This window comes from Urocitellus parryii, chromosome 10 (genome assembly GCF_045843805.1).
Source record: "Urocitellus parryii isolate mUroPar1 chromosome 10, mUroPar1.hap1, whole genome shotgun sequence".
In the NCBI taxonomy this organism is placed as follows: domain Eukaryota; kingdom Metazoa; phylum Chordata; class Mammalia; order Rodentia; family Sciuridae; genus Urocitellus; species Urocitellus parryii.
Window position 1 is genome coordinate 1,922,537 of NC_135540.1, and position 12,105 is coordinate 1,934,641.

The 12,105-nt window shown below is 46.0% G+C and overlaps 2 protein-coding genes across 3 annotated transcripts in view; both read right to left on the reverse strand.

Annotated features, from left to right (window-relative positions):
- Positions 1-50: 50 nt before the first annotated feature.
- On the reverse strand, positions 51-5,136 carry Ccna2 (cyclin A2). The gene is made up of 8 exons (XM_026411763.2): positions 4,930-5,136; positions 4,106-4,349; positions 3,121-3,233; positions 2,714-2,937; positions 1,859-2,066; positions 1,020-1,133; positions 586-719; positions 51-204 (listed from the first exon to the last, which is right to left on the reverse strand). Exons 1-8 carry the CDS (start codon positions 5,134-5,136, stop codon positions 156-158), a joined length of 1,293 nt encoding a protein of 430 aa, XP_026267548.2. The 3' UTR covers positions 51-155.
- Positions 5,137-7,273: 2,137 nt separating this feature from the next.
- Positions 7,274-12,105, reverse strand: part of Bbs7 (Bardet-Biedl syndrome 7) — a 38,003-nt gene continuing 33,171 nt past the window's right edge. The window contains exons 16-19 of one of the 2 annotated variants that reach the window (XM_026411760.2): positions 9,834-9,943; positions 9,627-9,730; positions 9,379-9,502; positions 7,274-7,522 (exon numbers count right to left, since the gene is read on the reverse strand). In XM_026411760.2, coding sequence (XP_026267545.2) covers positions 7,389-7,522; positions 9,379-9,502; positions 9,627-9,730; positions 9,834-9,943 — 472 coding nt within the window. In that variant the 3' untranslated portion in view covers positions 7,274-7,388. Of the gene's footprint in view, positions 7,523-7,632; positions 8,448-9,378; positions 9,503-9,626; positions 9,731-9,833; positions 9,944-12,105 lie in introns of those variants that run through there. The other variant, XM_026411761.2, reaches the window with a different exon arrangement.

Consider the following 12,105-nt stretch of genomic DNA (forward strand, 5'->3'; position numbering starts at 1 on the left):
CAAATTAAAACCATTAAAAAAAGTAATAGATACCATAATTTGTCCTTGACCATAACTTCTATATTCATAAATGATTGTGAAATGACAACCCAAGATAAAAACTGTACACCATGTACTGAGGGATTTACATCTTAGAAAACAGGCAGTCTTGCACGTTACATGTTTAGTGTCTCTGGTGGGTTGAGGAGAGAAACTCCATGATACCTGTAAATTAAAAAGTCTTGTTAGTAAATATTCACTGGCAAGGGAGACCTGTGCTGTGTGTGCTGGGCCCTCAGAAATGTTCTTCCGGTCTGTCTGGTTAGGTTGTTTTAGAATTGCTGTTGGATCCCCCTTCCTCTCCCCTCACCCCCATCTGCAAGACAAAGCATCATTTACATCCTTCTCCAAGCTCCAAGAGATCAGGGTTTCTGTTTTGTTTTGGCGGTTCTGGGGATGGAACCCAGGACCTGGCTCATGCTAGGAAGGTGGTCCACCCTGATAGCCACAGCCTGAGAAGAGCTCCGTAAAGAAGCTGTGGCAAACCTCATGTGTCCTTTGATCAAGTAAAGTGTCACAGTCTGGAAACCCGCGCTCGGCTCTTACTTCGAGTGCTTGTACTTCTCCCTTATGGACTGCTGTGCATGCTGCGGGGCTCTGAGGTAGGTCTGGTGGAGGTCCAGGAGACAGGGCTTGAGGCTTTCCAGGGTGTATCCGGTCTTCTGTACCAGCGATTCAGGCTACGGGAGGGGCAGGGGACCAGAGTGAGCCTGTGGTCAGCGCCTCTTCACCACCACCACCCACCCCCACATCTGCTTTCTCAGGCCATTCCCACGCCTTGATCCTTTCTCACTACTTTCCCCACCAGCACCATGAACTGCAGCCTCCGTGGGGCCTGAAATCCTAAGCACGCCTTTCAAATCCAAGCTCACAACCAAGCCTTTCCCCTAACATGTTCAACAGTACGCATACTGGAATAGTTTCCCAAGTCACAGCACCCGGACACCCCGGCCTGGGACCGCCTGCAGTGTCCTACTCACCCAGCTCTGGCCTGTGACAGTGTAGAGAGCCAAGTGAAAGGCAGCTCCAGCAACCACTGATGGCAGGTACTTCAGGTACGGGTCGGCATCTATCAAACTCAACTCTCCCAAGAACTGCAATGACAAACACTCGATGACCTAGAGCTCTAGAATTCAAACCTCAGACCCTTTCCTTCTGACCTAATTTTTTTGTCTTTGATCCTGCCTCTGTGACAACCCTGGAAAAAATACATAGCCGCATCTTTACACACCCACTATCATGGTGTCTCGCTCCACTTTCATCCCGCATTCCCCATTTTCCCAAGACTTTCTCTTCAAACCACTACTCCTAGTGCTTTCCCAATACATGGCTGTCCCTCCGTGTCCATGCTGATCCTCTTCCAGCACCCACCCATTCACTCAAACACACCAAACCAGTGGATGCTCGTGTCCCACATATGTGGATGGTCTAGCACTTGTATATGCTTAGACACCCTCCTGTATACTTTAAACCATCTCTAGGTCACTTGTAATTCTTCACGTAAAATTTACGTAGTTATTGTTTAGAGAGTAATGAAAAGAAAAAGTCTGTACTTATTCAGTGTAGATGCAGTTTGATTTTCCCCTGACAACTTTCAGTCCATGACTGGTTGAATTTATGAGTGGAGAACCTAGAGATAGGGAGCGCCAACCATGTACTGTCTTTCACCTGTGGTAGGCTTTTTTCCATTCTGCAACATTAATCTGTCCCCAGAATACTAAATCTCTTGAGCAAAGCAAATTCTACATTTGTATGTAGAATTAAACTCATGCTCACTTCTAATTATTACATAGGAATCTCCAACAAAATAATAACTTACCATTGCTAAGCTTTCAACTTTACAGTTTGCAGGCTGCTGATGTAGAAAGTATTGGGTAAGAAACTGATTTACTGTTGGTGCAGCTAGGTCAAAAGCAAGGACTTTCAAAACTAGGTGCTCCATTCTCAGCACCTGCTTCTTGGTATAGGTGTCATCAGTGATGTACACAAACTCTGCTACTTCTGGGGGGTATATTTCTTCAAACTTTCTACAATGAAAAAAGTTTAAATAGTAAGTCCTTTTAAGAGAAGCAAACCTCCCAGCTCTGCAATCCCATTTGCAGAATACACAGAATGACCCCAAGTCCACTTTTTACCAACTGCACTTTCACTGATACTTGACCATTGTTTCTAGCAGAGACCTTCAACTACTACTAAATCCAAATCCAAGAGAACTTGTGACACATTCCTCCCAGTGCAGCACAGAACTGAGTGAGAGACATGAGATTTCCCAGGATAGGACCAATGCCAGGGCTCACAAGGTAGCTAGAAACTTAGGTAAACAGACATTTGATGTTTCCATTTTTAAATTCCATCTTCATGCCTTAGTAGAAGATACTATTTGTATGCCAGAAAGCACTTTGTTATTGAAGGAACCACACTTTCAAGCTTGGTAATCTAATCATTATGAAACGTGATATTTCATGTTCATTGGAGGTACCCTGGAATCCAGTTCTAGGAAGACTAGTGTTCTAGATTAGAACAGTTTCACCCTTCAGTCCCCTCAGCTCTCACACCACAGCCATCCCTAAAGTACTCTGACTCTGGCCTGGGTATGTAAGGATGTCACAGCTGAGATCACATTCATTTCCCGCATGGAAAGGAGAGGCTCAACAGGAAGGAACAGTGGACTTACGAGGCCAGCAGCATGGCAGCTGTGCCCACAAGCTGAAGTTTCCCTCTCAGCACTGACATGGACGAGAGGAACCTGTCGATGTAGTTCACAGCCAAGTGCAGGGTCTCATTCTGTAGTTTATATTCTTCTCCCACTTCAACCAGCCAGTCCACAAGGATAGCCCGCATACTGTTAGTGATGTCTGGCTGCTTCTTCATGTAGCCCACTCTAGGCTTACACTTGACCTGTCCAGGAAAGGTCAGTAGTGTTAAGACTGCAGTTGGACCATTCACCATCAACAGGTCTGCGTGCTGTGAACTGAAGAGAAGCACTGGAAAGACAGTGACCCCAGAGCTCAAACACCATTCTCTGCACTTCACTCAGCTGCTCTTAGTGAACCTAGTGTGCAGAGTGGGCTCAGCCCTTACCTCCATTTCCCTAAGGTATGTGTGAATATCCTCGTGGTAGTCGGGCACTTCATTAACACTCACTGGCTTTTCATCTTCTAACACAATTGATATATCCATAGTGTGTGGCGACTCTGAGAGAATTCAAAAGACAAGATGAATTGCTTCCATTTGATTTAGTAGCTAAAAATGAGTACCCCTATAAGGAGTCTAATAATACCAAGGCATTTTTATTTCATTCAACTAAAAAGGACTTTTCATGGCAAAGTACCTGGAATGTTTTACTCTAGTTTTAGTATCTGTTTACATAGATTTAGAATTGGTTCCAATTAATGAGACAAATGTTGATAAGCCACTAATAGGAGATTGAGTATTAAAGTATCATTCATCTTCCATGAGAGATAGGAGCAGATGGTATGTGATTCTATTAGGAGAGCACTTACTGTCCAAGTTTTTAATAGTATCTAAGGTTTTCCCTAAGAGAATTCAGACCCCATAGCCAGACATTTTCAGAGCACAATTAGGCATCACCTAGAATCAGTACTTTATCAGAAAGTGAAGAAACAGCACAAAACTATAAGCAGGGCTGTCTACAGCAGCTACTATTTTTGTGAGTTAGGGAAAACTACTAACTTGGTACAGGACAGTGTCACTTGCAGATGATCACTCAGATTGGTTTTACAGAAAAAAAAGTTATAACTACTTATGTCTTCAAATAGCACTCTCTGAAATGGTATCTGAAAAGTGAAGCTATAAATATAACTGGAATCCATTTTCTGAAACAATCAAATGGGATCAGATTCAAATAAGAATTCAAGGTCTACTTAATCAGTATGCAAATTAAGTTGGTAGAGTTCACAAAAGGGCATGAGGATCTGGGTGTTGTAGGTCACTAGGTCAAGTATCAGGGTGACAGTAGAGGAAGATCACATCTTCTCTAAGCCTGTTATACAAAACTTCCATACAGTGTATCATAACAAATAGATAGGAGTGTCTTAAAACTTACCAAAACTACCATCCATTGGATAATCCAGAGGCACCAGAGGTTTTCTTGGTCCAGGTAAAGTAGCAGCTGTACTAAAAGCCAGGACATTCTCACACTCTGTCCTTTTTTCAGATGGCCTCTTTTGAGTCTCCTCCTCTGCTTCATCCACATGAATGGTGAATGCAGGCTGTTTACTGTTTGCTTTCCAAGGAGGAACAGCAGTGACATGCTCATCATTCACGGGAAGATCCTTTAGAGGTGCGACCTAAAGGGAAAGTAATAACAGGCCTTGAGCTTATTCAATGGAGTTTTACCTTTTTCCCCTTGTAACTAATCAGAACTACGTGGAGTTAAAATAACCAAGGCTTCAAGGATGGGGTGTCAGGCTAAAGCATAAGTTTAGGAAAAGAGGAAAAATGTACTTATTCACCACTTTCACCCCAGGGTGGAGCAACAGAGCAAATCCGGCTAAAATGGCGGAATTTACCAAAAGCAAAATGTTTTTCAGACCCCTTCCCGAAACGGAGGTACCGTCTAGAGCAGACGGGTGGGGGTGGGGGTGGGGGATCCGGTCCTGGCAGTGCCTGGGGTTTGAAAGTGGAGAGGAAAGCTGGAAGCTGGGCGAAGGCCAATTCACGCTGTAGGGCTGAATCTGACCCCATTATCTACAGAAAGATGCTTCCACGAGGGAGCATGCTAAGAATAATGGGAGACGCCACTCCAGCGGCATCCCACGTAACAGAAAACCCGGGACCGAGTGGACTCTGGACCCCAGCCCCCTAAAGAGCTGAGAGGTGCTCCCAAGTCCCGCCCAGACGCCCTCCGGCAGACCCCTGCACCTTTACCCGGCGCGTCTTGGGCTTCTGCGGCGCGGGACACCGCGGGTTCGCGGCTTTCAGCACAGCCAGCGCGGCCTGGGTCCGCGGCTGCGGGGCGGGCGCCTTCTCCGGGTTGATGTTCTCCTGGTCCTCCTGGAACCCCGTCTGCTGCAGCGCCGGCAGTGCCGGGCCCGTCTCGCGGGCCGCAGGCCGCGGCGCGGAGCTGCCCAACATCGCGGATCCCGGGGGCGCGAGGCGGTCAGCCCGCGCGCCAAGCAGCGTGCGCTTGCCCGCCCGCCGGGGACGCTCCAGCCCTGGCCGTCCGACGCGGCCCAGCCAGCCTGGCCGCCGCGGCTCACCGGCTTGGACCCGCGCGGGACGCAGCGGATCGCCAAGGGTGGAGGGGGAGCGGCACGGCCCGGCGCGGAGGCGCGGACGCCCGAGATGCAGCCAGCCGGCAGCCCGCCGTGCGGCGGCTGTTCCTGCAGTTCAAGTATCCCGCGACTATTGAAATGGACCAATGAGCGCTCCGGCCGTGACGTCAGCCAGAGCGACGGGCGCAACGAGCGCGGGGGCCTCCGGGCGCGGGACTGGGACACGCAGGCAGGGGCGGAGCTGCGCAGGCAGGGGCGGGGCTGCGCAGGGACGACGGGGTAGAGGCGGGGGCGGGGCCGCGCAGGGAGGACGGGCGCCGGGTGGGGCCACGCCGGGCCTGGGGCGGGGACTGGCGCCAAGCTTCCCTAGGCTCCCAGCCCCCCCGCGTCCCTAAGCTTCTAAGGACTGACGGAATTAAACTCCCGCAACCGCAGGGTGCTGCCCGTCCGCAGCCTCAGCACTCCGGTCCCCCAGGCCAGGTGATTCCGCGTCTCTGGCTCCGCCTGCCAGTTAACTGGGCGGAAGGGCGTCTGCACGTTAGGGTTGGAAAGGCAGCGCCTCCCGAGGCCGAATCTCGTGGGGCTGGTGGGCCTGAACTCAGAGCCGCTGCACACCTAGCACACGCCCCCTGGGCTACGCCTTCAGCCCCGGCTCATGCTTTTTTCGGAATGAAAATGCAATCAATCTAAGATTGCACTACTTTTGATAATATGTGACAGTTATGTATTACAAGAAATTTAAATCATCACTAATTTTTATCTTTTTCCCTAAGCTGTGGCAGCCAACACAAAGCAGACAGTGGTATCTTGGTGGCCCGGATATGATTGTATATTTCATTTAGGAATTAAGGCTGTTCGAATACACTAAAAACAGGAACTGGGGGTGTGGCTCATTTGTACAGACCATGTGCAAGGCTCTGGATTCATTAAATCCCCAATGCCATCCCCTCACCCCCACAATAAAGACAGTATGACCTTATTAGAATAAAACTCAACTACAAGTGCCTTTAACAAATTTTACATTTAATATTCAAGACTGGCACATAATATGACATATAATTAAGAATCTCTGTTTTATGGAAATTTCATGAGTCTACCGTTCTTGAAAATATAAAATAGCTTATTTTCCGGTATCTTTATGCCATTTTAAAACCTTTAAATACAGTATTCCCCCCAAATGAAAAAGAATTAATGAACCAAATAGCTTGAAAATGCTATTTTCCTTCATATATAGTGAAGTTAGTGGATTTGAGTGCAAGAAAACTGTAGAAATCGTCACTCTTCAGGTGCACACTTGGAGAGCTGGACTGGGGAGAGCACAACCAGTTATGATCCCTCCATCCTGAGCCCCACTTACTTCCCTGGTCTCCACTGACAGCAGTGAGCCAAGTGAAGCACTTCACCAACTGCAGCAGGGTCACAAAATGTCCCCAAGCAACAAAGAAATCAGCGGCAAATCAATTCCAACTCCCAGGGAAAAAAAATCACTGGTAGGTTATTTCCACTGGTTGATGACACACAGGAATCAGGACACAAACCAGGTGCAGAACCAGCTTAACCATGTAACTTCATTGAGAGGTTTGCAAATATATAAAAGAATTGCGAAGATCAAACCAGGTAAGATACAAAATAAAAAGACATTTTGAAATCTGTAAAGTAGTTTACAAATCTACTTTATTTATTTCTTTAATTTGGTGGTACTGGGGTTTGAGCCCAAGGGCTTTCTACCACTGAACTACATCCCCAACCCTTTTTTAATAAAAGGTCTTGCCAGGTTGCTGAGGTTGGCCTCAAACTTTTGAACCTCCTGCCTCAGCCTCCTGAGTAGCTGGGATTAGAGTTGTGCACCACCATACCTGCTTCCAAATACAAATTTCTCAATTTAAAAATTAAAACATCTACTTGCCCCAAATTCATTAATATCCCTCATAATCATTCTACTTGTGTTTTAAAAATAAGACTTTATTTTTAAACAGTTCCATTTTTCAAAAGAAACAGAAGCTTAAAGTCAATGTATCTCAAATATATTTAGTTATTACAAGCTGGCTTGTAATTTGGCTTTAACATTTTGTTTAAAAGACCACTTCTTTGGGACTTTGCCCTGTTTATCTTTCATGCAGCATCAAAGAAAGCAATCAATGCATTTTGATCATAACTGTCCAGAATCTGCAACAGGAGAGGTACTTTGGTTTTCACATTGGTGCCTTTGAACTTAAACTTATCTATGAAAAGATCGGTGATCATACCTGTAAAAAAAAAAAAAATGTTTTAATATTGATTCATTCTTTCAAGAACAACATATTTAATGAAAGTGAGCAACTGCCTGATAATTAAAATACTATACCTATAGCTGACCTCCAGGCCAAGAGTCTTGGGTTCAAAGATCTGGAAAAATTATCTCACCTTTTAATTTTTAAAGATATAAAATAGGAATAATTCATGCTACCAATCCTTTATCCAAAACCCTGATGTATTTCAGAATTTTTCACACTTAAGGAATATCCTTAATGGGCTACATGGTATTAACCCAAGGGGCCTTAGTGGCAACAACTCATAATATGATACTACTTCTGCCACATAATACATGGATGAATATTTACACTAAGAACAGTAAGATCAGAAATAACTTCATGTCCATTTAAATCAGGTTTTGTCATTAACTTATTCAGATTAAGTGAGATTTACTGTCAAACAATTTATGCAAAAAGATTTTGTTTTTAATTTCTAGATTTTGAAGTCACTGATAAGAGATGGTTGATCTGTACTAATTCCATACATTATTTTAAGGATAAAAGAGATCCTGTGCCTACCCTGTACGAAACATTAAACTATTTTATATTAAGTAGGTGTGCTGGTGCACACCTGTATTCCCAGTGATTAAGGAGGCTGAGGCAGGAGGATCCCACGTTTGAGGGCAGTCTCAGTAACTTAGTAAGACCCTGTCTCAAAAATTTGTTTTCTCATGTATACACACATATATATACTTGTATATACACGTGTATATATAACTGTCTGTGAGAAAGTCTCTGGCACATCATCAATTCAGGCAAGGCAGGCTTCGGGATCAACATGGGCTGGAATCAGCTGGCTCTCCAGTGACTGCGGACACTCAGCACAGCATAGAAGCATGCATTTGGGGTGAAGAGGTTCCACAGTAGGCTTTGCCACTAACTGGGAATGAGACAAGAAACCCTTCAGTCTCGTTTCAGTTAAAGTAAGAAAAGCGGCTGAGTGCTGGGTAAAAGCCCACCCCACGGCGCTGCTCAGGGACCGCACCCTCCCTCCCTCCCTCCCTCCGGGCCCCTGTCCTCCACCTGCTCTTCCTACTTTCAGTAGATCTGTGAAACAACCAGCTTCTCACCACCAAAGAAAAATAAGCTTAAACCGTAAACTGACACAGATATAAATGTCCCTTACTCAATTTTGCCTAAAAATAATAAAACCTGCATTTAAAAATATTTTATAGTAGCAGTAAAACCTGGCAGTATTTGTGAGAAGAATCTATCATGCTGTGCTCCATAAGTTAGGTTCATTTTACACCATGGTCCTTCATCACAGTATAATTTCACTTAAGAATTTTTACTAGGATTTTTCAAGTAAAAATATGATTTAAAACTAGCTGACAAGATACAGAAGTGTTCTGTGCAATGGCTGCTGTCACTGGCGTAGGGCCACTATCATCTTTCGCCTGTTCCTCCCACCTGGCAAACGGCCAGTGGCAAAGAAACCCGGCCAGGTATTCTAGAAGAGGGTACTAACTCTACTGGCCAGGTATTGGCCAGGTATTCTGTAAGAGGGCACTAACTGTACCGGCCAGGTATTCTGTAAGAGGGCACTAACTGTACACGGCCAGGTATTCTGGAAGAGTTAGTGCCAGGTATTCTGTAAGAGGGCACTAACTCTACTGGCCAGGTATTCTAGAAGAGGGCACTAACCGTACCGGCCAGGTATTGGCCAGGTATTCTAGAAGAGAGCACTAACTGTACCGGCCAGGTATTCTGTAAGAGGGCACTAACTGTACACGGCCAGGTATTCTGGAAGAGTTAGGCACTAACTGTACCCAGCAAGGTATAGGCCAGGTATTCTAGAAGAGGGCACTAACCGTAGAGCCTTTCGAGGTGTGCAGGCTGCTTCTTGTATTCTTCCTGTAGGTGGTCAGCCTCCTCTAGGATACAGCGGTACTCTGGTATCAGGAAGTTTGTGTTTCCTTCATGAACTTGCAATTCCTTATTTAAAATCAAAAACAGAAGCACCTTGGTGTTCAAATTCAGCCAACAGGACACTGAAGTGTTTCTGACTCCAGAAATCCCACTTTTAAAACAGTGGCACGAGCCCACAACACACACGTACCTTCAAAGCATCGATCAGCTGCACCTTCTTGGCCAGGAGGAGCTGGTATTCCAGCTTTGGGTGGATCAGCATTAAAGTGTGTCTGACGGATACTTCATTTATCTCTGCAAGAAGTTGCCAGGCACAACCAGATAAGTCATTTTCATCAGAAACATTATCATTGTAAGACAACTACACAAAATCAGAAAGATTTTTTTTTTTTTTTACCGTATGATATGTTGAGGTTAATTTTCCTTTTTGTAGCTTCTTTAGAAAGCACATCTTTTAGGATGGATATTGTAGAAATGTTGTCAGATTTAAAAACTCCTTCTCCTTTTCTATAAAATTAATACATTTTTAAAAAGACAAGCTGTAGAAGAGGGCTGGGGACGTAGCTCAGGGGTGGGGTGCTGCCTTAGTATGTGCAATCACCAGTACCACAAAAAAAGAAAGAAGAAAGCTGCACACAGGAATAGCTTCGTCAATACACATCCACACACATCCTGTGACTAGTAGTTAACTGTTTACATTCTATCTGATTTTAGGTGTCTTGACAGTGTTAATAAAAGCATACCTACACATGGAATCATGTTCTCTCTGTTGAGTCAGCTCTGAACACACTCATAAAGCTAAGCATGCTGGACATACGCCTCTTTAAGATATAATGTATCTAAGCACTTCATTTAAAACTAATTTTCTTCTGTGTCATCAACACTTCCAACAGCTGCCTCATATATAAAATGCACTTAGAATCGCCTACTTACATACACAGGCAACTGTTTTCTTTGATGTAATCACACAAACGACAACATGACTATATGCTTCATCCTTAAAAGAAATCTGACATCAAACCTGCAAGAGTCACTCTGCTGTTTACCCATGCCCGGCATCCACCGCCCTGCTCGCCACGGGACCCTCAGTTTCCTCTGAGAAACTCGTGCCGTCTCTTGCCCCCTCCACACAATTTCAGTGGCTCTGCCTCCATCTGCTTCTGAGGTGCCAGGAGGAAGCACCTGGCAACACGGCCCACGCCCCACCAAAGGGTTCAAGACTGAATGACGACACTCCAGCCAGGGAGTGTGGTCACTGGCACTGGTGGGAGGCAGTGGCCAAGCAGACTGAAGGATGGACAAGGGTCACATCTTGATGGCATCACCTAAGCCACGGGTCAACCTGTGCCCAAGACAGTTACTGGAGACTTTTGCATTTGGTCCCTCACTGTGATGACCAGAGCTTCCTAATGAATACATGCCATCTTTCAATATCTCATGAGGTCTCTTCCTCTGGCCTTCGTCCACATAGATCATCCGTACAGACTACTTGTAGGCAAATGCAAGTTGTTTTTTCCAGAAAGATGAACAATACACCTTTACATTCTGATCCCAACTGTGCTATAGAAATCACAGGCACTCCCACCTGTCTCCCAGCCCAACAGGTGATGAATGTAAACCCCCGGTGCCAGGCACCGAGGAGCGACTTACGTGCTTTATCCTCTTATGCTTTATCCTCTTAACTGTCATGCAGTTCTATAAGGTAAGTGCTACTATTTCCATTCCCAGAAGAGAAAACTGAAGCTCAGAGGGTTAATACAGCAGATGAATATAGGAGCTGAACCTCATTATGCCTGCCTCTAAATCTTCTACACTACCTCCAAATACAGGCATCTTATTCAGGAACTTGAAAAACATTTATTAAGCACCTACTGTATCCAAAGCCACATGTTAGGTGCTGGAAGGCTATTAACAGAGATAATTAAAAATACCCCTGAGGATATCGTGGAACTTAGACAAGCTTACACAAAAAATATACTTCAGTTAAACAACAATACATCTCAAAGACAGGTAAGAATAAAATACTGGAGCGGGGGAGACCCTGTCCAGCATGCACTAGGCCTGGGGTCCAATTCCCAGTATCACAAAGAAAAAAAATGCTATGGAAACAGAAAATAATCAAGGAAGTCCTCAGAAAAGTAGCTGTTGGACTGAGCCTCGAGGGTAGAGGGAGTCGGACTGTTGAGGAACGAATGTCAAACAGAGAAGGGTAAAGAGCCAAGGCAGCCCGCTCATCAGGATCCTGCCATGTGTATGGGGTGAGCAGCGAGGCCAGGTGGCTGACTGCTCCCTGGAGGGCCACCTCCACAGGGCGGACTAGAAAGGCTGGTTCCCAGGTGAAGGGCCAGGCAGTGGCGGGGACCCGGCTCTTCAGGGCAGGGAAGAGAGAGCCCTGGCCCCCAGCCCACGAAGCGAGACCCACAAAAACGAGTGGAAGAGTGGGCGCGTGAAGACTCTGGGATCAAAGGACAGACAGGCTGGCTTCGCCTGAGAAACAGGCACACTCAGAGGCAGGAGGGGAGGCCAGAGTCCAGCCCCCCCACCTCCAGTGTAGAGCAGGGTGGGGAGAAGCCCCGGAAGGGACAGGGCATAGCTGCAGCAGAGGAGCCACCAGGGCAGCCCCCCAGCAGGCCACAGCTGGCGGCCCAAAGCCAAGGCCATTTCTGTTC